The sequence below is a fragment of the Mesoplodon densirostris genome, chromosome 15 (genome assembly GCF_025265405.1).
Source record: "Mesoplodon densirostris isolate mMesDen1 chromosome 15, mMesDen1 primary haplotype, whole genome shotgun sequence".
Classification (NCBI taxonomy): domain Eukaryota; kingdom Metazoa; phylum Chordata; class Mammalia; order Artiodactyla; family Ziphiidae; genus Mesoplodon; species Mesoplodon densirostris.
This window is the reverse complement of record NC_082675.1, coordinates 85,757,831-85,785,792: the sequence shown is the minus strand read 5'-3', so window position 1 is coordinate 85,785,792 and position 27,962 is coordinate 85,757,831. Positions and strand designations below refer to the sequence as shown.

Sequence of the window (27,962 nt, the reverse complement as noted above, 5' to 3'; positions counted from 1 at the left end):
TGACATCTTCGTTGTTGATTTATCCTACCCATAAATGTGGAGTGTCTTTCAGTTTGTTCAGAAATACTTTTATGTCTTGTAGGAGTGTATCAGAATTTTCTTCATACTAATTTTGCACATTTCTTAAGATTTTAGTAAGTATTTCATCTTTGTTATTTCTGATATTATATCTCCTAATTGTTTTGTAATGTCTTTGTGTGGTTTTGGTCTCAGGCCACTGCTGATCTGATAGAATGAGTTGGGAAGTATTCCTAACTCTTGAATTTTTCGGAGGATTTTGGATACAATTGGCAGTATTTCTTAAGTGGTTGGTGGAATTCACCTGTGAAGCCATCAAGGCCTGGAGCTTGCTTCCTGGGAAGGTTTTTAACTACAGTTTCAATTTCCTTTACAGATGTATGGCTATTTAGGTTATCTATTTCTTCTTGTGTGAGCTTTGGTGTGTTGTGTCTTTCAAGCAATTTGCCTAAATATTAAATAGGTTAAGATTGATCAGTGGGTTCAGGGATTTTTTAGCCTGCTTCTTCTACTGTAAATTTCTCCATGAATGTTTACCAGATGATGGGTACTTATATCCATCATTTTATTAGAGATTGTAAAATGGTGATCCCCTAATTCTGTCATTCCTTCTACATCTATTATTAGCATTCTTTTATAAAGAAGGGTTTTCTATTATCAACTATTTAATTACCATGAAATATAATTAATATAGGAAAGGCATGGTACATGCTTAATTCTTTGTTAATTTACAGCATAGTGATTAACGCTCTAATAGTCTTCGATGATAACTTGTAAGTTTTTTTGGGGGGAGGTATTATTATGAATTCATGGATTAAAAAATAGAGGTTATGTATTTTAGTCCACGTGAAGTCATTATTCTTTTTATTGTTACTGTGATGTTCAAACTGTGCTCTCATCTCATCTCATCTGCTCCTGTTCTTTTGGTATGAATGTGGTCATCTTTGGTAACTTGCTTGTGTTCTAACAGGACAGGATACCTCAAGCTCATTTTGTCTGTTTCCTACCCAGACCTGGAGTTGGCCATTTTCCCTAGGAGCTCTGGTTCCTTTTCGTTCCCACTACGCTATGGTATTTAGAGACCATAATCTGCATCCTAGGGATGCACATTACTCTTGGGTTTTCATTTCTTTTAGGGTTTTCCGTAGGCAGAGCTATGAGGTTTGTAGATTTTATAATATGTAGAAATAAATCATGCATTCATTTAAATGAAAGATCTTGGGGTTTGTAATTAACCTTTTTTATTATATACTTATATTTCTTTTCTTTTGCTGAAAGTCTTTGTTCCGAACAACATCAAAATATATAATACTTTCAAAAACAGTACTGAAATTATTAGTAATAACCTACTGAATGTTATTTTAATTAAGATTTTCCTTGTGGTTCTTTATGTGTTTAAGATATGTCATGTTAGAAAAAAGATATGTCATGTTAGAAAAAGTTAAGTCACCTAAAATAATTCTGCTGTCTGGTATGCTATCTCTTTGATAGACAATTAGAGTGATTTGTTTCAGTTGATTGTTTATTTTTTCAGGATTCCTTTGCTTCTATTTTTACATTTAAACATTACAGACAACATGTATATGGTCCAGAGTTGACATTACAAAGCAATGTGGTTCAGAGACATGTACTTCTACTCTTGTCCCTTCACTTCTCTTCTTTTCCTCCCTTCAAAGTTAACCCTTTATATTAGCCTAAGGTTTGTTCTTTAAATGTTTCTTTTTGAATACATAATGCTATATATCAATATATTCATATTTCTTCCTTTTTTTTTTTAAATGAGGCATACTATACTCCCTTTCAAGTTCCTTCCTTTTTCCCAATTAATAATTTATTCTGGAGATTAGTCTTTATTTATTTATTTTTTAATGGGCATGTTTGTTTGTTTGTTTGTTTGTTTGTTTTTGGCTGTGTTGGGTCTTCGTTGCTGTATGCAGGCTTTTCTAGTTGCAGCGAGCAGGGGTTACTGTTTGTTGTGGCGCACAGGCTTCTCATTGCAGTGGCTTCTCTTGTTGTGGAGCACGGGCTCTAGGCACGTGGGTTTCCGTAGTTGTGGCGTGCAGGCTTCAGTAGTTGTGGCTCGTGGGCTCTAGAGCACAAGCTCAGTAGTTGTGGCGCACAGGCTTAGCTGCTCCGCGGCATGTGGGATCTTCCCGGACCAGGGCTCGAACCTGTGTCCCCTGCATTGGCAGGTGGATTCTTAACCTCTGTGCCACCAGGGATGCCCTGGAGATTAGTCTTTAGAATGAGATACAGATCTTTTTCATTCTCTCTTTTTAAAACATCCATAGGTAGGTAGTTTGTTAATGTCTTTTTCCGTGGTTTCCAGTCTTTGCTGTTACAGGCAGTGGAATAGCGAATATAAAAGGAATAGGCTTGTTCACACATTGCTTCATGTTTTGGCAGCTTGTCTTTGGGAGAGTTGCTTAGAAATAGGGTTGCTAGCTCAAAGGGTAAATGCAAATGTAATTTTGAAGAACACTGGCAAATTCCTCTCTTATGAGGGTATTACCAACTTAATGGGGAACTAAGTTAATAAAATACGTTATCACTAAGTATGTTTGTTCTAGGTTTTTGTTATGTGTTCTTACAAGTTAAGGAAGTTTCTTTCTATTCCTGGATTTGTTGGATTTTTTTGAAAAAAGTCAGGAATAATTGTTAAATGTTATCAAATACATTTGGGCAACTATTGATGATACAATTTTTTTTCTCCTTTACACTATTATAGTGAATTTCATTAATGTATCTTCTATTGGTTAACATCCTAGAATCCCTAAGATAAGCTTCTCTTGTCATATGTATGCTTATTTTTAAGGTACTGGTTTCAGTTATTTGGTTTTTAGTATTTTCCATTTAAACTCAGGGTATAGTTTTCCTCTATTTTTTATGTTTTAAATGTTTCTGATTCCCTTATAATCAGGTTTTCTACTTTTAATGGAATCAGTTTTAGTATTTATATGATTTTCTAGAAATCATCTGTTTTCTTTAGGTTTATTTTGATCTTTTTCTAGCTTTTTTGAGTTGACTGCTTAGATTGTTTAATTTTCAGGTTTCCTTGTTTTCTTCAGTGGTCTTTATGCCCAGAATCTGGGACTCTCAAAGTTAGGAAGGACTGGTGAGGTGATCTAGAGACTGACCCCTCCTAGGCTTGAGTTTGCTCTGCCCGGAAACAGCCCACTCACTTTTGTGAAGGTGTGAAAATTCGGCCTTTCACTGAGCCCAAATTATCTTCTCTGTACTTTAACCCATTTACCTTTATTCTGTTATTTAAAATAGAGAATGAAATCTGTCCCTTTTCCTGGTATACACTGTCGAGGGGACTGCTGACATGCCCCCGTCTATACCCAGGGCACAAACTCGTGTGATTGGGGCTGGTGTCGGCAGAGAACTTGTTCTCTTGCTCTCCAGGGCTCCAGCCCTGCATCCTCAGGAGCCCTTCACTTCCAGCATTTCCTACCTGACACGATCTCTGTTCTCCAGGGGTTGGGTCGAGGTCTGTCTTAGGCGGGTGCTAGGACTTCAGAGGAGAGGATTCCCCCTCTCCTCATTCTCAGGAAATACAGCATCATGTTGATGAAGCTTTGTGTGTGTCCCTCACACCTAAGCTGTGCCCGTGATAATGATGAGGGTGGGATGATGGTGACAGAGAACACGGATGGGCACTCATCAGAGGTGCTTGCTGAACGTTTCATATTTATATTAATCTCCACGGCAAGCCTGTGGGCTGGGCACTGTGATCTCTCCCGTGTTGTTAACAGGGCGGCTGGAGTGGACCATAGGCCAGTTCTTGAATCATGAGCAGCTGGTGCGTGGCGGAGCTCCATCTGCACCCGAGCCTGGCCATTGTCTTCTCTCCACTGTACTTTGCCGTGATGTGCTTCTAGAGTGGATCTTCTTGTGTGTGTGACTCTGTCTTTTCAAGGTGTTGACATTGTACGGGTGTCAGGTGGGGCCCTTCTCTGCTGGAGTGCTGACGCACCCCTGAGAAGCTGAGATGGTTGTTAGGACACACAGGAGGCCAGGTAAAGTGAAGGAGGCCAGGAAACTTCTATGGGAATAATTCACCTTCATCTGTTGTTTTCACAGTGAGGAACACTTTCACCCTAAGACTTCACACAAGACTCACGTGCTTCCTCTGCGTGTAGTTCTGCGATGAGGGTCAGCAGGGGGCGCCGTTGCCATCAGAGTTGTCACATTTCATTGGAGTACAGACTCAGACGCCTGCTACGGTTTTTGAGAAACTCTCTTGTGGTACCAGGGGGTATATTTAGTAAATTCCAATGATGTCATTGCAGGAGGGGATGACGGCACTGTGCCCCATCAAGGATAAATGTTCTATCATCACGTCCCTAGAGCTGGGAGCATCCTCGCCTGGCTCTGAGGAGGCAGCCTACGGGGAGTGGCAGGAGGGAGAGGGGACCAGGCCCGTCTGTGTGTCTGGTGTGTGCATTGACAGTTGCTGGCGGATGCAGGGGGTGTGCTGGCAGCGGATGTGCACGTCTCACGCGCGTCGCCTGCCCTCCGTGACGGGTGCAGAGAAGCCTGCTGGGCCAGGTCACAGGCCCCAGGGAGGGTGGCTCCAGGGGCTCCCGGAGGGCTCTGAGGAGGGGCAGGCCAAGGGGGGCCGGGGCCGGCGTAAAGGGACTAGTGGTGGCGCTCAGACGGGTTAATGGGGAGGGGGCCAGACCCAGTTAGGAGGGGTCTCGAAGGAGCGGAAAGGTACAACTTTAAATATGACATAATTGATGGACAGAGCCTGAGTTTGGTCATTTTGTAGGACCGCTTCCAGCATTCCATCTTTAAATAAAACATTTGAGGCTGTACCAATTTAGTCCACAAATTCATTACAGTTCTATTAAAAAATCCCAAAGGGAATTTATTATGAAACTTGCAAAGTTGACTCTAAAATCCATTTAGAAATACACATGAATATGGCATGGTTGATAAAATTTTTGTTTTAAATTTTTAAGTGTGAGGTAGTGTCATCTTTTCTCTGTATAATGTGTTTAGACTGCAGAAAAAGAAACAATTAAAAAACCCATGTAGCCGCCACACAGTGTAAGAAGTAGACCATTACCCATAACTCTGAAGCCACCTGCGTGGTTAAACTTTTTTTGTATTGTGAAATGACACAAGGAGAAACGCATAAAACAAATTATCATAAGGCAAACAACTGTGTGACCACCATCCAGGTCTTGATTACATTTTGAAAATAATAAGAGGGCTACTGGTCTTACCAAATGTTAAACACAGAGTAAAACTACAGTGACTGAGAAAGCATGGGATCATTGAAGCAGCAACTGCCCAAGATACCGTGCACATCTTTTGCAGTTCCAGATTCTCTTGTCAGGTATTCTGATAAATATTGGACTTATAGCAATTCGTAGCTATTTTCATTAGTTGTACCATGATATGTCTATAAATCTGAGCATGCCTTCATCCTTTAGAGGAAATGTATATATTTCTTTAGAGTTTTAGTATAGAATGCATTGTGTAGAATAATTTGCCTACGATGGGCTAAAAAGATCTCCAGAAATGACGGTGCAGTCAGTTCGTATGCAGGGAATACAGATAATCAGAAGATTCACGCCATGTTTATATTCATACAGAGCAACCCCAGTGAAGCATTCAGAGTGAGTACTGGCCATTTGATGCTCTCTGCCTCTTGGTCACAGTATTTTCTCTGAATAAAATATCCCTCTGTTCTAGTTTATTAACTCTGTCGCATATACTGTGCTACAAGGTTCTTTGGATTTTTATTGTTGTAGTTGCCATACATGTTACTAAAATCAAACCAGAAGACCCTAGTTAGTTCTTGGAGCTGGAGTGAGATCCCTGAGACACAGAGCTCGCCCTTGGGGGATGAGCACCCTGGGACCCTGCCCTTGGCCAGCGCTATGAGGCCACAGCCAACGCCTCTGGGCTGTGAATTCCCACACTTCTCTGGTGGGCTCAGCTCCCACGTGGTGACACCACGCCCTGCTGTACTGTTCACCTTGTCTGCCTTTCGGGTCGGAGCAGGCTCCGTGCTGGCGGCTCTGCCTGGTCCTCCAGTTTGCCGATGCGGAGCTCGAGCTCTAGACATCCTCCTCCTCAGTCAGACGCTGTCCAGGGAGAGGATATCCTACCTCTCAGCGCCGCTGATGGCGAATACAGAGAATCCAGGTCCTTTCTTCTTTCCCTAAAGGTTTATTTGACTGCTTCTCCTTGGAACTTTGTCATATTCCTTCCCCCAAGGACCTGGGATGTTTTCTCTTTGTATTTTCATGTGTTCTGTCACTTTGACGAGTCATGGCTGCATTAAGAATTTTCTTAAAAGGAACAGTATTACCTTTTTTTTCAAAGGAAGACTCATGATTCCTGAGCCTGTCCATGTTTGCTACCTGCTTCTTTGGGTATTGCCACTAAAGTTAAGCTAAAAGGAAGTTTAAGTGAAGACATATTTTGTTACCTGAATTGGATTTATAAGAGAAATAATTTGTAAATGGAAACTTGAAGTAAGCTTCTTAAAGTGCATTGTGGGTTTTCCTGTGCACATTATGATTTCTGTTCTTTTGCAAATGTGGGTAGACTGTTGGCATTGGGTCCCCAAGACCCAGTGGATCTGCTGGGAGGTTCAGTGATCCGTTGGGAGGACTCACAGGTCTCAAGGTATAGTTTTATTAATGGCTAAGATTTATTACCGCCCAAGGGTACAGAGCAAGGTCAGTGGAGGGGAAAAGCCTCAAGGGGTGAAGTTTAGGGGAAGGAGGTGCAGGCTTCCGAGGGTCCCCTCCCAGGATGTGCGGTCACACAGGAGTCGTGAGGACACCTGCGAGATGCTGCCTACCCGAGAAGTGTGTTGGAGACTCAGCTCCCAGGGCTCTTTTGGGGGCTGGTTACGTGGGCATCTGCTGCCTGGCTCGCCCAAACTCCAGCCTCCCAGGTGGAAAGGTGCTCAGCAGGAACCACATTGTTGGTACAGACTGTTCAGGCAGGTGACCCACTCTTGTCAGCGAGGGATGGCGAGGTGGGAGTACTCCTGGAATCCATCCCCAGACCCCAGCCAAGGGCCAGCCCTGCAGGCAGGCCTTGCTAAGAATAGAGGATCTCAGGATGAGAATGGGTGCTGCCCAGTGGAAGAGCAGACAGGAAGTAGTCCAGCTGTGTCTTTGAAGTGTTAATAGAGCTTGAAAAAGAGCATAATCAACAGTGCAAAGTATAAAAGAATGCATATTTTTTTATCTTTGTGTCAGGCTAATTATTACCAATTTTCAGAAGCTGAGGGAAAAAGGTTTTGCATAGTACAGCAGACTGTACTCTTTTTATCAGTATTGAGAGGGAGAGTGATGTTAAAGAAGCAAAGGGAAAGAAGTTTTAAGTAACAAGGTATGCTGCTTCTGTCACTTATTTGAGTTGTTATAAAAATGCATTTAAAAACTAATGTCTTTTTCTTATTATGGGAGTTGAAAATTCTGAATATATGGACACTTCTAAAGAAGCAAATAAAAATCACCCAAGGACAACTCTTGTTTATATTTTGGTCCATTTTCAAATCTGTAGCTATATTTATATTTGTGGACCACATTGTGTGAACAGTGCTTGCTTTTTCCCCATGTCACTAAGTAGTACTCTTTGGAAAAATTAGATTTTGAAAAGTTGTGTGACAACCCATTGTTTGGTTTTATCAGGATTTATTGACCCATTCTCCTTCTGTTGGGCACGTAGGTCTCCATTTTCATGATTATAGCACTATTATCATGAGCATTAATTTGAAAAATATTTGATGATTTGAGAGGTGCAAATGACACCTGATTGTTTTAAATTGGCAAATGTTGAATGTTCGGTTGGCTATTTAAAAAAGCCTGTTGACTGTAGCAGAGGTGTATGGCTACTGTAGCAGCTATCCCGTAGGCTATTTCAGGGGCGTCTTCATAGGATCCAGATTCTGGAGTACCTGTCACAGGTGTGTGATGGTGCAGTAGCATGAGAACCTTCCACGTAAGGTTCCCCAAGGACTAAAGGGAGGAAGTAAGAGGGAGTAAGGAGTGCTTCCAGGAGGTGGGCAGGTGCTAGTGTTCTCTTGGTTTCACATTTCTCTCCTGATTGACTTTCCATCTGTTTGTGTTTGATTGGTTCCATTGTTTTAAATATTTACAAGATTTATACGAGTTGTAATATTTGCTGCAAGTGTTTTCTCCATTTTGTCTTTTGCCTTTTAATTTGGTATATGTTGCTTTGGATCCTTCCAAAGTTTTTAATTGTCCATAATCAGTCCTTTCTTTCTTGTTGTTTCTTCCAAAATTTTTTCACGTGGGAAGTATCACTTGCCAAGATCAGGCGAATATTCACCTTTGTTTCCTTTACATTATTTCTCTTCATCTTTTAAACCCACACTTCCTTTTGATTAACATAAAGATTACACGCAGCCTGCAGGTTCCTGTGCCTTTCCCGCTTCGGGCTCCTTCTCTCTGCTGAGGATTTGCACCCCTTCTCGCTGTATCTCCACCAGGCAGGAAGGCAGTTCAGGCTTTACTTGTGAACTGTGTTACGAAAATGTGTCCCTCCCCCGATGTAACATTTCTTACTAGTGAACTTTCATGCAGCATTTCTCAGTTATTTCCATCCATTTATTCTTTTAGATATAATTAATAATCACCTGGCCAGATCTTAAATGTCTTATTTGGATTTTGATCAGATTTGTATTGAATGTGGACATTAATTTGAAAGGAATTGATGTGTTTTCACTTAGGGTTTTGGACGATCTCTCCATTTCTTTAAGTTTCCTTCTCTGCCCTTAGGAGAAATGTTTTCTTATGTAGGTCCTTCACCTTTCTCAACTCATTTTTGTGCTGCCATTGCAAAGGAATATGTTTAGATTATGTTCCCATTATCTGTTGTTAGATTTGTTCTATCTTCTATAGAGATTCTGCAATATGCTTTTCATTAAAGTACTGATTAAATGATAAATATTCAGTGCCTTACTCTGTAAGACACAATAGAAAATATTGAGGGGTTTGAAAGAAGTTATGGACCTGAGAAACTTATTTTTATTCTATGAAAAAAGTAGGGTTGTTCAACTTTTGAGCAGCAGACACTGGTTAGCCCAGATAACCTCTCTTTAAGAAATTCTACTTTTAAAGTTTTCAGTGTTTGTTTAAGATACTTTTCATATATAGCATGTTATCCCATTTTTATTTTTGTGATTCCAAAAATAGATACTTTTTTGTTCCCTCTTTTGTTCCCTTGATACTAACTACTTTCTATGTTTCTAGGTCAGATTATCCTTTCTAAGCACTTATGATAACAGGAAGGCATTAGAAATAGTACAGTACTTTCTAGGTGGTGATTATCTAGAAAAATTAGAACAGATAATTCTTTAGAGCATCTTCATCAGTGGTTGTTAGCACATTTTTTCCCGCTTTGTACTTTTTGGTGACTCATTATGAAAAAATCAACATTACAGATTCTGTTCACAGAGCAGGAGAACCCTGATCTCCATACGTTTTATGTCAGTGCTCACGGGGAGTCAGTGGTCCTTGCCCTGAAGCAGAAGAGGCCATGTGATTTGTGGGACCCAGTGCAAAATGAAACCGCGGGGCTCCTCTTTAGAAAATTATTAAGTTCAAACTGCTGACAGCAGCACATTAAACCGGGAGGGGTCCCTTGTATCCACACAGGTTGTGGCCCCTGAAGCCAGCCCCGCCGGTAACACAGGACCTGTGAGGAGGAGCCTCAAACCTTTATGTGATGAGCCCTTTTCCTCTTCTTTTGCATTTCTGGACTCTTGACTCTGTTTGAGGGTCTAACTTCATGAATGCCCGGCAGTTCCTTGCAGGAAGTCACAAATGCATGTCCACTGGGGCTGTCAGATTTCAACCCATCCCTTGTTGCTACTCAGAAATCTTTTAATCAACTCGTTAGTCCCGCCTTGTATTTCGCAGAAAGGCTGTTTAAATACAGTCACACTCATCTTCCTTGTTCTCAAGGCTCACTACCCGCCGTGCTAAGAAAAATTATTGTGCTTCCTGATCTTCCTCCCTCATCTGCCAGCACATCTTCACGGTATCATAGTCTGTTTGTAGGCTTGTTATTTTCCTATTTCAGAGAAAAAGATGTCTCACTCTCTTTCCAAAAGATTTTCCAGTTTCCATTCCTAAATATATCTGCTCCTGCCTGTTCTGGGACCTTTATTTAGCCCTTGGTCTCTTATCTCTTCATTATTTCAAACCAGTTTCCCATCAACTCCTCTTCCACTTATAAGTGTATTCATGTTTTCTGATTCAAAAATTATTTTAAAGGAAAAAAACGCTTCTGTATAGATGGAAAAGTTATTTTTTGTTTGAAAGCTACCTAGAACCTAATTTTCTACCTAGAAAACCTAACCTAAACCTGGCTTAGCAAGAAGGATTCATGTTGAAAAACCCAGGGGTAGGTAGGTCTTCTTCCCAGTGCAGTTGCCGGGTGGGCTTGTTTCATGTCAGTGGGACTGGATGTGTCCAGCAGCCTTCCGTCCCTCCTTCTCGCTCCCATTCCGACAACCCTTTTTTTTTTTTTTTGCGGTACGCGGGCCTCTCACTGTTGTGGCCTCTCCTGTTGCGGAGCACAGGCTCCGGATGCGCAGGCTCAGCGGCCATGGCTCACAGGCCCAGCCGCTCCGCGGCATGTGGGATCTTCCCGGACCGGGGCACGAACCCGTGTCCCCTGCATCGGCAGGCGGACTCTCAACCACTGCGCCACCAGGGAAACCCAACCATTCCGATGACTCTTGCTTCGCTGGGTTCTGAGTTGGACTTCCTCCTCCCAGGGCAGCTCTAACTAGCTCTAGATCCCACATCCAAGGCCGAGGTCTTGCTCCCAAGCTCCACCCACAGCCTGCCCACAAGTCTCAGAGCATCTCCCTGGCTCTGGTCGGGTCATGAACCGCCCCTGACTCAGTTAGTGGCCAGATGGATGGGGCTCCATGACCGAGCCTGGTTTCTCACATCTGAAGCATGGGCACCGACCTGGCTGTGTTCCTCAGAGGATGCTGGACTGTTCTTAGCAAGAGAAGCAGAACAGGCATTGGAGGGCCCAAAACAAACATCCACATACTTTCCCCTTAAACGTCTTTGGAAGGGCTAGTCTAGGAAAAAATAATTATATTCAGATGGAGTGGACTGATAGAAAATTGGGCCAGAGGCAGGAAAATTGAACCAAGTCTTGTGAAAGTACCAGTCTGAACTTTTAAATACAGCAATAGAAAAAGCTATTTTCAAACACTTATTGAATTAATGAACAGTGAAGTTTTAAGGAGTCTAAATACACAAGTTATTCTCTTTAAAATCAAATTAATTGTCACCAATATCAGGAAAGACACCACAAGAAAATGTAGCCTGTGGGAGTCCTACTTAACATGAAAGAAGTAGAGACCCCCCCCCCCACTGCCCCTGCTTCTCAGAAGATTATTGGAGATTTTATTGATGTCGTCACATCTTCCAAGACAGACATTGTTTGGGTCCAAGCCGGAACTGAGGACGGAAGTTGTCCTAAAGATTTGGAAGTTCTATTTTTCCAGTCTCCCACCAGTACAGCTCCAATTCATTTCCCTTTTGCAACCTACAGAAGAAACGGAAGTGGAAGAGGGAGCTCTGATCCTCCTCGTGTTCAGGGACCTGATCTGTGATTGTATTTAACTGTTTACATTTTAAGTATATCAGGGGTTTGGAAAATAACAGAGGTATCTGAAAATAATTAGCTGAGAGAAATAGAAAAGCCATGTATATGCCAGGGCAGATTTACATTAGACAACCAACAGGGAATGGGGGGATACTAAAGATTTTCTCTCCCTAAGAATTAGTGCCAGTTCTATCTGATCATTAGAGTCTAATGATTATACCATCTTGTTACTGATGATTACTTTGTCGCATCAGGTCTCCGCTGTAAATTGTTAATGCTCTGTGGCAACTATTTTTAGGTTTATAGGGTCTTCCTACCTCTCTATCCAAGACTTAGAGACACCTGAGAGTTGCCTCCTGACGGCCGTTCCATTTATTTGTGTCCCTGAGTTGATCTCCAGACGGTGATCGAGGGTTCTGTCTCGTTCAGCTTCTCTGTTTAGTTAACTTGTGCTCTGATGTCCTTGCCTCAGGCAGTTCTAAGCTAACTGAACCCCCTTCCCTCTTCTTTCTCTTTGCTTCAGGAAAATTCAGTCACCAATCTCTGCTCCCCACTTTCTTTACTTCCCACTTTATCTGTGTTCTATTTACGATGCACAAAATGAACTCTAATCAAAGCTGAGAAATGTTATTAGTAGTGCCATTAATATGCCACAGAAGACATGACCTTTATTCCCAAAGATGGTAGATTATTTCAGGAAACAGATCTAACAGTCCAATATATTTAAATGTTAAAGTGTACAGGGGTTTAGGAAAGGAAGAGAATAATGTAGGTAGGAGGGTGCTGTCAGCCACAGCGGTGACTGATAAACTCCCTAAAGCAATGGGGGACGAGGAAGATCTGAGGATGCAGGTGGGCCATGCCCAGAGTTATAGGTTGGATAGGAAAAGAGGGGCCAGTGCAAAAAAAGCAGAGGGGCCTTCGGAGGAAGGTTGATACAGCTAACAACTAACCTTTATTGAGCACTGCTTTTTCTGTAACTTTCTGATATACTTTCCAACTTAGAAAAAATTAGAAGAATAGTCCAAGAACTCCCATACACATTTTGCTTATTTTTTCCACATTAGATTAGTTTTGCTAGTTCTAGGACTTCATATAAATGGGATCATATCGTATGTACTCTTTTGTGTCTAGATTCTTTCATTCAGCATAATGTCTCTGGGATGCATCTATACTGATGCAAGGTTGATAATCATTCCTGTTATTGATGAACTGTATTCCATTGAATGAGTATACCAGAATTTGCTCACCAGTTTTCCTGTTAATAGAGAGGGAATTTGGGTTGTTTTTTGTTTGGGGCTGTTATGAATAAAGCTGCTATAGATTTCTTGTGCAAGTCTTTTTCTGTGAGCGTATGTTTTAATTTCTCTTGACTAAATACCTAGGACTGGGAAGTCGAATTAGGGCAGGTTTAATTATGGATTAAAAGTTGCCAGTCTTTTTTTATGTATAAGAAATTTTTATGTATTAGAAACTGCCAAACTTCTTTTTTTTAGAGTTGTTGTACCATTTTACACTCTATCATTTGTGTATGAGTGTTCTGGTTGCTCCGTATCCTGGGCAACCATTGATGTTATTAGTCTTTTAAATTTTAGCTCATCTGGTGTATGGTAGTAGTAGTTTCTCCCTAATGGCCAATAGTGCTGAGTACTTTTTCACGTGCTTATTGTTCATTTGCATATTTTTTGAAGTGGCTTTAATCCTTTTGTGGTGTTTTTTTTTTTAATCAGTATTTTTTCTTTATTTCTCAATCATAGAAGCTCTTTATATATTCTGGATAACAGTCCTTTGTCAGATATATGTTTTGAAAATATTTTTTCCCAGTCTATGGCTTGCTTATTCATTTTCTTAGTGGTATCTTTTAGTGATCAGAAGTTTCTCACTTTGATGAAATCTAATTTATTATTGTTTTATGGTATTATTTTCTTTTTTCTGTCTTAAAAACTTTTCCTACTCCAGGTTATGGAGATATTCTTTCTTCCAGCTGGATTATGGTTTTAGCTTTTACATTTAGGTCTGTGATCCATCCCTAATTAATTTTTGTGTGAAGTATGAGGTAAGGGTTGAGGTTCATTTTATTTTCCCATCTGAATAGCAAGTTGTTATCGCACCATTTGTGAAAAGGCTTTCTTTTCTCATTGAATTATTTTGATATCTTCATCAAAAATCAGTTGCTTGTAGAAGTGTTGATCTATTTCTGGACCTATCTGTTCTGTATTGTTGATCTATTTGTGTATCTTTATAGTAATACCACACTGTCTTGATTGCTTTAGCTCTATAGTAAGTCTTGAAGTCAATTATTTTTCTTTTTTTCAAGATTGTGTGGCTATTTTAGGTCTTTAGCATTTCCATGTGAATCAGCCTGTCACATCTTATTACTTATTTGTAAATTATTTATTAAATGCCTGCTGGGATTATGATTTGGATTGTTCTACAGGGAGGATGTCTGGTGATAACAGAGTAGCAATAGTCCTCGCTTCCTACAGAGATTTCATGTTTATCAACTCAGACAGTTGCCGTTGAGCTGTTATTGGCTGTTGTCTGTATTTCAATTTGGGTAAATGGATGTCTTAACCATGTTGAGTCTTGCATTCCATGAACATGGTACATCTTTCTGCTTAGCAGTGGGCTTGGCTCTTCAGATGGAGTATTACGGTTGAGATAATACGTTAAAGTGCTTAGCAACCTTAGTCTGGCATTTATAACAATTCACCCTGTAACGTTAATGTTTACTACTTGTTCCAATAATCACAAAGCTTTATAAAGTACTCTCTGTTTGTGTCTCATTTTGCTTGGCTTGGAGCTTGACCGTGGTCATACCTCTAGCAAATGCCTGGGCAGGTTTGGAACGAGCTCCTTACGACTCTGAAGTCCGTGCTTGTGCGTGCATGTCGCGGGAAGCCAAGAGTAGTGAGCCTTGCGTTGTATTTCTCTGCGTTTTGGGGATGGCCTCACGTATTGGTAGGTTAAAGTTAGAGTCTCCAACAACAGAATTTACTCTGAATCCTTTAAGCAGCACAGGAATGTATAAGGATACAGTAGTTCACAGTCTCTCTGGAAGGGCTAGACTCTAGGTTTGTATACGTGTGACACACTGTGGCTTCTCTTGTGAAAACATAGCCCTGTCACACCTAGTAGTCGACCCCAGAGTGCTGCCCGTGCCTGCTCTGCGAGGACTTGGGCCTCTGCCCCTGCCTCTGTCAGAGGCGTTTTCCCTTCTCTACCTGCTCCCATGGCTCACTCTGACCCAGGCGAGCAGGGGCGCGTCTCAGGGAAGGAGCCAGGCCACTCACGACCCGGTTACGGGAGGGCTGGGAACGGGAGGTAGTGAGCATGAGCAAACCAGCAACAGTTTTGGGAGCCGTAAACGGTTCCCCAGCACCTCCGTCTGTGCGTTCATAGATTTTTCTCTATTGGCAGTAAAATGAGAACAAAACTCCATGAGAATCTAGATCTACGTTATACATTCTCAGCTAGTATTGAAACCAATAGGTGATCGTGTGTCCCCACGTTCATATCTGTTTTAATCTGTTGTAACATGGACTCCAGATGCAGAACAGGTCTGGGTCACGTTTCTGCCGCTGACCACCACGTGGCCTCGGGCAAGGCACTGCTCACCTCTCGGCGCGTAGCTTTCTCACCTGTGAGCTCAGAGAATTGCAGTGTCTAATTAATAGTACTATTCTAAGGTATTCTTTTAAGCTGCTCTACACAAAGTATGTAACATATGCTTGGTGTACAGTAAATACTCAAAAAAATGACCTATTTTATTTGCATTCACCTTCACATATGCATTCTGTGTGCAGATTGCTTACGTGTACGGAGAGCTTCACCTTGTTCTGTCTTAGAGAAGCAAGCAGTTACACAGGGTCAGTGGGAAGAGCTCTGACCTTTTAAGATACCACAGTGATCTAGCTGTTCTACAGGGAGGATGTCTGGTGATAACAGAGTAGCAATAGTCCTTGCTTCCTACAGAGATTTCATGTTTATCAACTCAGACAGTTGCCGTTGAGCTGTTATTGGCTGTTGTACCTTGGGGTCCACTTTCTGCCATGTCTTGAGGACAAGCCAGCAGTCCTGCACGTGGCTGTGCGGTGACAAAGGGCAGAGCAGAGCCACATCTGCTGTTCAGGATGTCATTGCTTCGCCGCCTCCGAGGCCTCGCTTGAGAAGCTGCATGGTTCTTGCTGAGCGCTCAGCCGCAGAGGAGGGAACCTAGGCAGCCTCTGTCCTCGGACCAGACTGGCTAACAGGCCCTCCAGGGCTGGAGCTGCGCTGCCTAATGGGACTCCCGCTCAGAGCTGATGTCCTGGTCCTGGTCTTTTGGCTGCACTTCAGTGAGGACACTGTCTAGAGTTTCTGGAATGGGGCTCTAGCTCCCAGGGCAGCTTGGTTTTGGTTTTATTTTGTCCCATGAAATAAGCAGCACGGGGTCAGAGAGCGTGTGCCGTTCTCTGCTCTCCTTTCTCTGCTGTGCCCATGACTCGCATCTCACCCTTGATCAGGTGTCGCCTCCGAAGAAAGCTTGCGTGCGAGTGAAGGCCTGTGACATCGTCACGGGTGATGCTCCCCTTTGCAGGATGCGTTAAAGTGGGTGCACGAGGCTCAGCCGTCCTGCAGGCCCCCGGGCGTGCGTGCACCTGGGCCGTGACAGCCCTGGGTGGTGAGGCTGCTCCCGGGCAGCTCTGCGTTTGTCCAGGGAGGGCAGGGCTCTGGCCTCAGCTCTTGGTCAGCACGTGGTGGGATTTCTGCTTGTTCATATGGTCCTGCGAAGACGCGCGCTGGGCTCCTTCCCTGACTGCTTTCCGTGTTCGCTGGCTCTCACCTCTCCTTTCTCTGGATGTCTCTCCCCTCCCTCACGTTTAACACCCTTTTTCTGTGCAGTTTCCGGCCTCTGTTTTCTTAAGTTCCACAGCTCTGGTTCCCCATTTTCCTAGCGGTTTGCTTAATCAAATCAGTGGAACCCTTGCCTCGTAGCAGTCTCCCCGTCGGTGACAGGGTGCTGTCCTGTTCACCCGAGGCATCTCCCCGTCTCACCGTTGAGACAAGCTCATTTCTCTGTCTCAGGACTGCAGGGGGATATGGTGGTGCCCTCGCCTCAGCCAGACGCCCGAGTCAGCTCTGTCCGGGTCTCCTTTCCCCCCGAACCCAGTACTTAGCTCCACGAGGCTTCCTTTATAGAGCAGCAGGTCTGAGGGATCTTGACTTGTTGCCCTGCATTGGTTGGCATATAGTAATTTTAAAAATCTTTGATCTTTTCAGGATACATTGAAAATGAATATATGAAGCTCAGTGTGATAAATTTTAAAAATAGCACAGAACACCTACCTCTTATTGGAAAAGTTGGCCTTTCTTGGAAAACTAATATTTTTGATGGCTGTATAAAGGTAATTTGTTGTTTTGTTTTTTTTTTTCTTAACGTACCTGGTTTCTGTATAATACATGTGTCTGTTGATGTATATGTATGATGCTGCCTTGAAGGTCCTACATTTATTGTTCTGGTGTCTGAAGATTTGTGCACGTCCTCTTAGCCAGTGGCAATCAGTTGACTGATTTATCCAACGCGTTTTGAGGGCCTTTCGTTTTCCACTGAGCGCGGTGGAGTTGGCGGGTAGGTGGCCCGCAGCACGTGGCTGAGCGGTGTTGATTGCACCCTTCTGTTCCCTCGAAGTCCTTGTGGCTGTTCGTTCTGTGGAGAAAGAGTGGAGCCGTAGGTTGGACCAGGCAAGTAGCATTTACTCAAAAACATCTTAATTACTTCTCAATTACATCTTAGGGCACCCGTTTAAAGTTTATTGCAGTTATAAGTTCCAGCATACAGATTTTTCCTTGAACAGTTAAATCAATTTTTACCTCGATCACAAACCAGCCACACGGAGGGGAGGGAGGATGTGGTGGCCGGGGACTGGCGGCGGGTGGGGGAGGAGGGTTCTCACGCAATCTCGCTTCTCCTGTGATCCCTGTGCCCGTGGGTGCCCTGGTTGTCACCCCTCTCCATCTGTGTGTTGTGGGATGAACAGGATTTCCACAGGATGCATCTGCTGTGGATGAAGAGGGCCCCAGTTAAGCTGGCTTAATTCTGCCTACGAGCACGGGTGCCTTGAGACAATGACTAGGGGTGATGGCCGAGGCCAAGAGCAGTGTTGTTGCTGAGCGTGAAAAGCAAGCACTTCGGTATCATTAAGGGTTCTCTCTTGCTCCACTTGCTATTTGATATAATGAGATGTTTTATTCTGTTCATGTGTGAGCAGTTGTTTAAACCTTGGCAAAGATTTATCACATACAAAGGAATATTATTTCATGTCTTCAAGAGCACAGACCTGACTTTTTAAAATGCATTTAGATGAGTCTTACAGAAACACGTGCTAAAATGTTGAGGTCACAATGGACCTTGAGGACCAAGAAAGGCAAAATATCAACATGGCAGACTTAAAGGGTCGGCGTAATATAAAAATAATATAATTCGTTTTGTGTTCCTTGGTAATCGAGAAGCAGATACTCAGTTCCCACCGTGGGTGGGAAGGGAAGTGTTGTAATTGTACAGGAAACAAAGCTTTATCCCAGCTCTGACCACTGGAAAGGCAGTCTCTGCGTTTGCTGGTGCCGGTTGCTGCACGCGGGTGCAGCTGTTAAGTGATGGCTGGAGCTGACCTGGCCGCCCTCCCCACCTACCCGCCACACCCCGTGCCGAGGGCTGTCACGTGCAACTGTCACGTGCTTGTCACATGCTGTTCCCTCTTCCTGTAATTTTGTTCTTTTTCCTCTTCTCCCTCCTCTTTCACTTAATCCTCATGACGAGGCTCCATCTACATTTATTACGTCAGGTCTAATTGGCCATTTTATCCTTACACTTGCAAACATCTGTGTTTATTTTGTAGAGTTGCTCTATAATGGACTTAACTCTTTTGGAAGAATATGGGAAACCCTTCTGGTGTTTCAGTTCCCCCGTGTGCATGAGACCCTCTCCCGGGCCCTCTGACGGCCCTGCTTTCTTGGGGGAGACGTACCGTGTGGACTACGCAGACGCGGAGGGAAGGGTGCACTTGGAGCTGGTGTGGATCGAGGAGACGGGAGAGTACTTTATCGTCAGCCTGGCGCTCTACCTGCGGGTGGCAAAGATAAACCACTGGTTTGGGACCAAATACTGAGCATTAGCAGTAGGTGGCAAATTATTGTTGCTGTTTGTTTATTTTGGACTAACTGGTTTTGTTCTTGGTGTTTGTTGGAAGTTAAAATAAAGCAGTAGCCTGTTCGATGTCCTCTTATTTCACACTAGAAATCATGATTTCTGAGTCATTTTAAAGTTAAGGTTAGAAGATTAAGTTAAATTTTAAAAACGTGAAAATAGCACATCACAGTGGAAATTCATGTAAAATAAAAAGAAAGAAGATATTTGCTTCTCTTCTGCACTTACACTTTAAAAAGACAAGAAAACGGATCAGACTGACAACAGATGAGTTTTCTCTTGAGGGTGTGTGTGTGCGTGTGTGCGTGTGTGCGTGTGTATGTGTGTTGTATATGTAGGATTTTTTCTTTATTGGTTAGAACCCCAAATAAAGAAATATATTTAAATGTGAACTTCATGGTATTCATTAAAATTAGAAAGTGCTACATTCATGGCATTTAGCAGCCACATTAGTGTTCAATAAAGCAAAGTAAAATAGACAAATGACCTGCTTCACAAGGAAAGATACATCTGTAATCATCAGAGGAAGTTGTTATCCCTTAGAAGAGTGAAGTGTGATGCACATGCAGTTCAGACACCCAGCTCTGCATCAGTGGGACAGGGAGGGAAGGACACTCCCTCTGCAGAAATGCTTTAGGATGATCGGCAGACACCTGCGGTTCAAATTAACATTCATGTAATCACGTTTTTCAGGGATTTGGTTCTAAATTTGTTTGAGATTGTATTGATTATCTTTTTCTATCATATTTTTATCTCCCACTTACAGTTGTTCTCAGAAGTGATCGTTGAAATGCCATGTTGCTCCCACAGGGGCATACACGATTAAACTCCTCCCCGCTCTATCTCTCTTCTTCTCTTATTGAAATATCTGATCAGTTTTCTCTTGAGAGGTGTTTGTGTATAGAATAAAGAGCTTGAAGACAGCAATAAAAGAAAAGGTTCTCGACCAAAGAAACGTGAGAGTAAAAAAGATCCCTGCTCTGAAGCCATCCTCACCCTCCTGCCCTCCTAGGTCTTGGGCTGCAGATGTTGGGGAGGGAGAAATTTGGGATCCGTGTCAGACACTGAGAGCACGGGGCGATGCTACTTCGTGGTCTCGCCAATGAGGGGATGTGGAGCACCTGCCCCACCTGAGTGGCATTTGGGGGGTGGAGAGGCAGTGGTTTGAGCCGTGAGCTCAAGATGAAGGTAGAAGAGGACAAGATGCCCCGAGGGGCAGGTGGTGGAAGCCATGCGTCACCAGCAGGACTGAACTGGAAACAACCACAGAATAGTGTGGGATGACTCCTTGGCCTCACTGGGTTGGTTAGATGGTGGAGGGGCTAGATGTCCTAGAAAACAGTAGTAGAAGTGAGGTAGCCCTGGAGAAAGGGTGCTGCTCTCTTTATCCCCGGTTGAATGGTATTTGGACAGAATGGGAGCCGGGTAATTCATGTTGGCAATACCGTGGGGAAACTCATAGGCGGGGGCTCACAGTTACAACACTTGTCTGCATCCCAGTCGGCTGGTCCAGGTAATGTGATGCCAGGCTCGTAATCCATCCTCAGTAGCTGTTTGTTACATCCATGGAAACTACCATAAAGGATATACCAGCAGTTGTGGGAGCGTGCAGGAGGCAGGGATTGATGGGGGTGGGAGTCCTTCCCATCTGAGCTAACTTCTGAAGGAAAGTTTATTGGGCAGTGTTGGGGGAGGGGTGAACGAGGTAGTCACCGTCATGGCGCCTCCCCAAAGCCGTGCGCGCACACCACACGTCACCAAGTGATGCTGGAAGACTCAGCCTCACCCCCACTTGCCCTTTCACGGGTCTGGGATAATGTTCAGCTTTGTAAAGCTGTTATTTGTCTTCATATTTCTAAATGATAATCTGTGGCTGTTTCTGGATCTGTCAATTTTGGTTTGTTACTATGGCTATAATATTGTTCCCAGTGATGCTTCTCTCTTTTACAACTTTTTATTTTTCTTGGATTAGTAATTGCCTTCTTTTTTTACTTACATGGTTTTCAACGAACCTAAAATTTTCCTTAAAGATCTGTCCAGTCTTTCATATGTTGGTCAGTGTTTCCCCCCAAATGCTTAAACATGTCAGATAATCTCTAAATTCTACTACTTCTTCCCCACCCAGGCTCATCCCCTGAGATCTGCCTCTGTTTGCTTTAATCTAAACTTCTCTCTAGCCCTACTGGACAGCCCACATCCTGGGAAGTTTCCTGTGTGAATCCTGCCTTATGGAATCTTGTCTTCATTCTTGATTTAAAGTTGACCCTTGAACAATGCCTGTGTGGACCCTCTACACAGTTGAAAATCTGAGTATAACATGAGGTCAGCCCTTCATATCCGAGCTTCCTCAATATGTGCTGATTCAACCAACCTCAGATTGTGTGGTGCAGTTGTATTTACTGTTGAAAAAAATCCAAGTATAAGTGGATGCACACAGTTCAAACCGATGTTGTTCAGGGGTCAGCTGTATATCCTTTCTTCAGTGGCACTTGTTCTCCTATAGTTCTCTAAGAAAGTGACACAAGAGATGCATTTGGGATCCATGAATTTCTGAGAACGTCTGTTAGATAGTTTCATTGGGTACAAATTGTAGCAGGAAGAATATTTTCTCTTAGAACCTGGAAGACATTTTGTCCTGAGCATTTATCCTGTGGTTGTCCTTGACATATATAACGCCATTTTGGTTGGTTTTCCTTTGCACGTGCTCTGTTCTTTTTCTCTTCCCTCTGGAAGCTTTTGGAATTTATGCTCGGTACCTTGGAGTGGGTCTTTATCCTTCATTAGGGGTCATTTTAATCTAAGAATTTGTGTACTTCAGCTATGGGTTAAAAAAATCTGTCAGTATTTTCTCTGTTATATTTTTCTGTAACTTTTATTAATCAGCTATAATCCTTTCTGGGTTGATCCTGTGAAGTCTCTTATTTTTTCCATCTTCTGTCTCTTAGTCCTTTGTTGTGCTTTCTGTAATAGTGTCTCAGTTTTATTTTTCAACCCTTTTAGCTAATTTTCTTTTTTATTCTGATGACCAGGCTTTTACTTTATATGAATTTTTTTCTAGCTCCATATAAAACATTCTGTACCTGCTTCATAAATGCAGTCTTTTCTCTAAGGCAGGGGTTGGCAAACTTTTTCTGTAAAGGGACCAGTGGTAGTTTCAGCTTTTGTGGAACGTACGGTGTCTGTTGCACCTACTCCGCTGTGCCGTCGAGCATTAAATCAGTTGCAGACAGTACACAAGTGAAGGTCCCGTGTTCCACAAAACCTTGATTTACCAGAACAGGTGCAGGCTGAATTTGGCCTTCAGTTGGCAGTTTGCAACCCTGCACACCAGTCTCTGGGGTTATCAATTTTAGTCTTCAAAAAAGTTTTCATCTTCACCATTTGGCAAAACTATAGCAAGAATCATCAGCGCTAAGTTAGTGGGTGAAAGTGTGATGAGAAACAGGATACTGACCTAGTCTCAGAGTATCTTGCCACAAGATACGTACTGTTAACAAAGGAGAGGACAGTGAGTCCACAGTGGAGGACCCGGAAAGGCTACATCCCAACCCAGTTTCCTGTCAGCCCGCGCTTCCTCCTCTCCGGTTCCCGTGTGCTGTGGTGGGGTGCTGTGCCCTGAGGAAACGCTCTTCTTTCTGCCGGGGCCCCAGCGCCTCGTGCCTCGGGGGCCCCCGTGCCTGCGTGTGCAGCCTCTGCACCCCGCCTGGGCCATGTGGGTCCCACACCCTGCCTGCTGCAGGCAGGGACGTGGGGGAAGGTGGGATTTCTCAAGGATTAACATACTGACACTGTGTTTGTTCTGCATGTCGTGAATGTCCACAGATTCTGCTCGGTATAAATAAGTTAGCCCTGTTGGGGGCTGGCCATCTTAGTATTACATGTATTGAAATTACGGTATCAGGCATGAAATAAAAGCATTTGCTCATCATAGTCCTTTGTCAGGAAGCCTCTTTGTCTGCAAAGCGAGAGGACTTATGCTGGGATATCTTAAATACAAAGGATCGAGGAGCAGGGCTCGTTGAGTTGAATCAATTCAAGAAGAGTAACAAGTGCAAACCCTTCCTTATGCAGTTGGCAAAGGAAACAAGTGTGAGTTACACACAGAGAAACATACCTACCACTAGTGTGCAGTCAAAGAGACATACTTTTATTTGAAGTATACTCCACATGTACAATCTTGTCTGATTTAAAATCAGACCAAAGATCTGACTGGCCTTTGCAAAGATGATTTTTATACATGACTTGATAGTTGTCTATTATTTTTATTAACATCTCCTTATAAGTCTAATGGTTATAACTGCTGCAGGAAGAAAATGTTCACACAGGAAGGTCACTCTGTGCAAAATGCTTTTCCAGTGTTTGTAGTGTAAAGAAATGTGCCTTTAAAAAACTGCATGCAGAAGTGTTGGTCTTACACACCGGGTGTATTTTGTACGTGGAATAATATGGCATCCAGCTTCAGCACAGGGCGTCTTTTGTGGTCTCCTGCGGTTTCAAGGAATAACACCTGGATTTTCTATGAGCTCCCGCTTGGCAAGCCCTGGGCTGCAGACGCCACTGGGGCTGAAAGCCGTGCTCACTGAGCCCAGCACGGTAGGACCCAGCACTAGGTGGGGTGGTGCGGGTGGGTGGCAGGGTGCCCAGAGGAGTGAGGGGCTGCTGTGGAGTAACATAGTAAGGCGTGGTCAGGAGGGGCTCTGCGATGCATATCCCACTGCTGGGAGGTTGGGAAAAGGAAGGGCTGGTCTGGGGCCACAGTGGGCCAAGAGGCCAGCTACAGACAGTGATGGGCCCTTCAGCGGAGCGAGAGAAGACGGCTACTCGGGCGCGGACTCGGACTCACACACGTATCATTTCAGGTGCACGTAAGATGCCGCTTTGTCCCTGAAAATGACACACAGGATGAGTGCATCCTCTGAGAAATGTGTATAAATTGGGATTTGCTTTTGGAAGGTGGGATTTTGGAGTCTTCCTGAACTGGCTCAGCCTCAGCCGGGACTGCTGACCTTAGTTCACCCTCTCACTTCACTTTCCAGCCTCTCAGGGGATACAGTGAACTCCAGGAACTGCACCAAAGGCAAACGTGTGTTTGCTGATTGACATACAGTCACGTGACTGAGTCACAGTGAAATGGGTGTAAGATATACATTCATTTTTATGTCTGCTTCAGAAAAGTGTCCACAGACTTGAGATGAAACACCTGTGATCTCTCACCGACTTAATGCTGCCTGCGGAGAAAGCGAGCAATTCACTATGATTAATAATAACAACTTCCGTTTACAAAAACCGGGAGCTTATCGTGTGCCAGGCACTGTGCAACAAGGTTTACAGGTACCTTTTGAAGGAAACCCTGTGGGGTAGATGGTACGATAGTGACATCATCCCGTGAGGAGCGCGGCTCAGAGGTTAAACCCCCAGAGGTGCACAGAGCCAGGACCTGCCTGTGTCTGAAGCCGGTGGCCTCACTTGTGCCACATCCGCGGACTGGGTTCTGCCGTGTGCCCCACTGCTCCGGGAGGTATAAGCACCATCGGGGACATTTAACACTCGAGAAAATGCTGTCAGGTAGACAGCATCACGTAAATAAGTACGTACAGTGAAGCCAGTCCTGCCTGGCAGGGATACAGCTGTTTAAAGGGGTTACGCCTTCAACCGATGAAACTGGCATATACCCATGTGAAGACGAAGAGAAACCCAGTCACTCTGAAGAAGCCAAGGAGCAGGGCCTGCTCTCCCATGAGGAAGGCTCGGCGTAAAGCCAGGAAGTATGAGGGTGCCCCTTGGTGCAAGGAAAGAAGGGACAAACGGAGCAGAAGGCAGAGCCTTCCCAGACCCTGTCAGAAACAGACGCACACAGACACGTGTGTGATGGTAAAGGTGGCATCAGGGCAGAGGAGGAGAGGGGACTTTAATGGCTGACGCTGGGACAACTTGGTGGCGGTCTGGAGGAAAGAAAAGGAACCCACCCATGTGGTGCCCAGAAACACATTCCCGCTAGACTGTAGACCTAAGTGTGAAGAGCAAAATAAGAAAGCCTCTGGGAGACAGTATGGGCATCCTACAACTCAAGAGCAAGAAGCAGACAAACAACCCCAGACTACTTGCTTTAAAAAATGGTGGAAGCCTTGATAGACTTTTCTCCAAAGAGGAGATACAGATGGCCAACAGGTATGTGAAAAGGTGCTCAACCCGACTCATCAGGGAAATGCAAATCAGAACAACAATGAGATGTCATCTCACACCTGTTAGGGTGGCTACCATCAAAAAAATCCCAAAAGACAACTAGTGTTGGTGAGGATGTGGAGAAACGAACCCTCGTGCACTGTTGGTGGCAATGTAATATGGTGCAGCCGCTATGGAAAACAGCATGGCGGTTCCTCAAAAAATTAAAAATGGAACTACCATGTGATCCAGCAATCCCACTTCCGGGTATATAGCCTAAGGAATTGAAATCAGGATCTCGAAGAGGTTTCTGCACCCCGACATTCATTGCAGCACTATTCACAACAGCCAAGATACGGAAACAGCCTAAATATCCACCAACAGATGAATGGTGAAGAATACGTGGTGTATTCGTACAATGAAATGTTATTCGATCCAAAAAAGAAGGAAATCCTGCCGTATAAGGGTGAACGTTGAGGTCATTATGCTAAGTGAAATAAGCCAGTCACAGAAGGACAAATACTGGGTGATTCCACTTACATGAGGCACCTAAGATAGTGAAGCTCACAGAAGCAGAGGATAGAATGGGGGCTGCCAGGGGCTGGGGGAGGGGGGAATGAGGAGTTGCTGTCCAGTGGGTGTAAAGTTCCAGTTATCAATACACCAGATGAATAAGTTCCAGAGCTCGGCTGTACAGCATGGTGCCCGTAGCTAACAAACAAAACTGTATTACGTACTTAAAAATTTATTAAGGTAGATCTTAGATGAAGCGTTCTTACCACCATTAAAAAAAGACAGTCTGGGCAGTATTTCCATGTGCCGGCATCCCTGGTGGGCACTCAACTCGGGCACCATTTTTAACTTTTAGAAACATGACCCTCATTGTCTCAGAAACATACTTCCTCTTTTTTTTTTTTTAAACAATCCTTACTCGTGTTTGTGTTCTTTATTTTTAATTAATTAATTTTTTGGTCGCCATGCGGCATGCAGGATCCTAGTTCCCCGACCAGGGATGGAACCCGCACCCTCTGCAGTGGAAGCGCGGAGTCTTAACCACTGGACTACCAGGGAGGTCTCAACATACTCCCTCTTCTGATAACTCGGGCTGAGTATTCTTCCCTGTGCTGTGCCGACACCGGCCTCTAGGTGCCCCACAGAGATGCACAGAGTTAAATCTGATCCCATCTGGTCCCACCTCTGTTGTTTTTACCGGGAAGCTGAAGCAGGTCTCAAAGCATCAGCTGAGGAAGACTGAGGAGTAATCTGAGTTACTAAGGGGATTTTAGTCAGTCATGGGTGATTACCCCTACGAGAATAAAGAGAAGTCTATTTATATAATGTATGCATAAACAAAGCAGAGTGTCTGGACTCGACCATTTTAGCTGCAGTGATATTCTAATTACATACATTATTAGGGAAATTTATATTCAGTGGAAATTGTAAACTCAAAATAAGACTGATAGTTGCTAAATCGTCACCTGAGAACAGTAGACTTGGAAGAAATAATGAGCATGTAAGAAAATGCTTAGTGACGAAAAACTGTTAATTTGTTAAATTTGATAGGCACCCCAAAAATCAGTGCATTAAATCTATGAAATTTGAGAAAGGGCAGATGAATGTGAGTGTTTGACTCCCCGCGGGCTCTGGGGTTCAGCCGCGTGGGTTCTCCTTGAACCCCGGAGCCAGTGGGACCTTCCTGTTGCAAGGTCCTGCTCATACCTCACGGCACTCATCCTAAACCACAGAGGGCAAAGCTTTTTCCCCCTCAGCAACGACCAGTGACCCTAAGAAGGAAACCCAGCAAACATTTATTGTGCACCTACTCAGGCGAGGCGCTGCCCTGGGTGCTGAGGCACTGCCTTGGGGGCTGCAGATGCAAAGCTGAAGAGGTACCGCACTGACTGGTAAAGCCAGTCGTAGAGCCGCCCGGCCTAGGGTCGGGCTCGGTGGGCGGGAGCTGGGAAGACGCCACGGACCTTGAAATACGGGTTGATTTTTGTTGTGTAAGATTGAGGTTGTTGGGTCGGGGGAAGAGCATAAAAAAGGGCCTGAAGGGAGGAAAGAAAATGGAAAAAAAAGTATGAAAAAGATGTGAAAGAAATCCCCAGCGGTTTCCTATTCAATATTCAGCAGACCTGATTTTCACATTGAGGAGGAAGCTTGTTTATCCAAATGCTCAGCATCAATGAAAGGTTCTGAACAAGAGTGTGAAAAGGGAAAGTGGAGGCCAGGGAGAGGGTGAGGCAGAGGGAGTCAGAGGGAAGAGACGGGGGCCGGGGTGGTGGGATGGGGGCGCAGAGAGCAGGGAGAGCGGGGGGAAGTGGTATGAGGGGCAGGCTGCACCCCTGAGTCCCGGGGTGCTTCTCCTTTCCCTCAGTGGAGTCAAATATACTATCCTTGTTACAGTGGCTCTCACAGGCCTTTTGGGGTGCAATCTTATCATTTTGATGTATGTCAGTGATCTCGGCAGTTCCCGTTTTCAGTCCGTGCCGGTGCCTGGGTAGCATATGCATCGCCAGCTGGTACCCGCTAGGCAGGAGGTGTTTCCAGGTGCCGTCAGTACTACTGTGTGTTGTTAGGGGCGATGCATGTAGCTGAGTCCTGGACAACAGGCTGTGATGGTGTCGCCTGGCAGCTCAGGTGGGCACAGTTTATCGAAATAACATCGAAAGAGTTTGTACATTATACAGCTCATTGTTACAAATTTTTCTAAATTAATATGTTACAGGACCCAGTTTAGTTGATTTCACACATGACAACCCATAATGCTTTCCCTTTGTAAATGACCCTAGGTGTGTATTCTTCCTGTCGTCCTGTATAAATAGAGTGAACATGTTTTTGTGCGAAAGTCTAACAACAAACACTTGTCTTCGCAGTGGGGCTGGAAGGGATATTTATGGGTCATAGTTTAGGAGGCCTCGTGAGTCACGGCCTGGCCTGGAGGGTACCGGCCCACGCA

General features: G+C 44.0%; 1 protein-coding gene across 1 annotated transcript in view; it reads left to right on the top strand.

The window, feature by feature from the left end:
* The window catches only part of FBXO15 (F-box protein 15), a 42,938-nt gene extending 24,018 nt beyond the window's left edge, over nt 1–18,920 (top strand). Inside the window, exons 8-9 of the mRNA XM_060118380.1 lie at nt 16,918–17,042; nt 18,534–18,920. Of these exons, the coding sequence (XP_059974363.1) occupies nt 16,918–17,042; nt 18,534–18,803 (395 nt within the window). The 3' untranslated portion in view covers nt 18,804–18,920. The remainder of the gene's footprint in view (nt 1–16,917; nt 17,043–18,533) is intronic.
* Nucleotides 18,921–27,962: the final 9,042 nt, after the last annotated feature.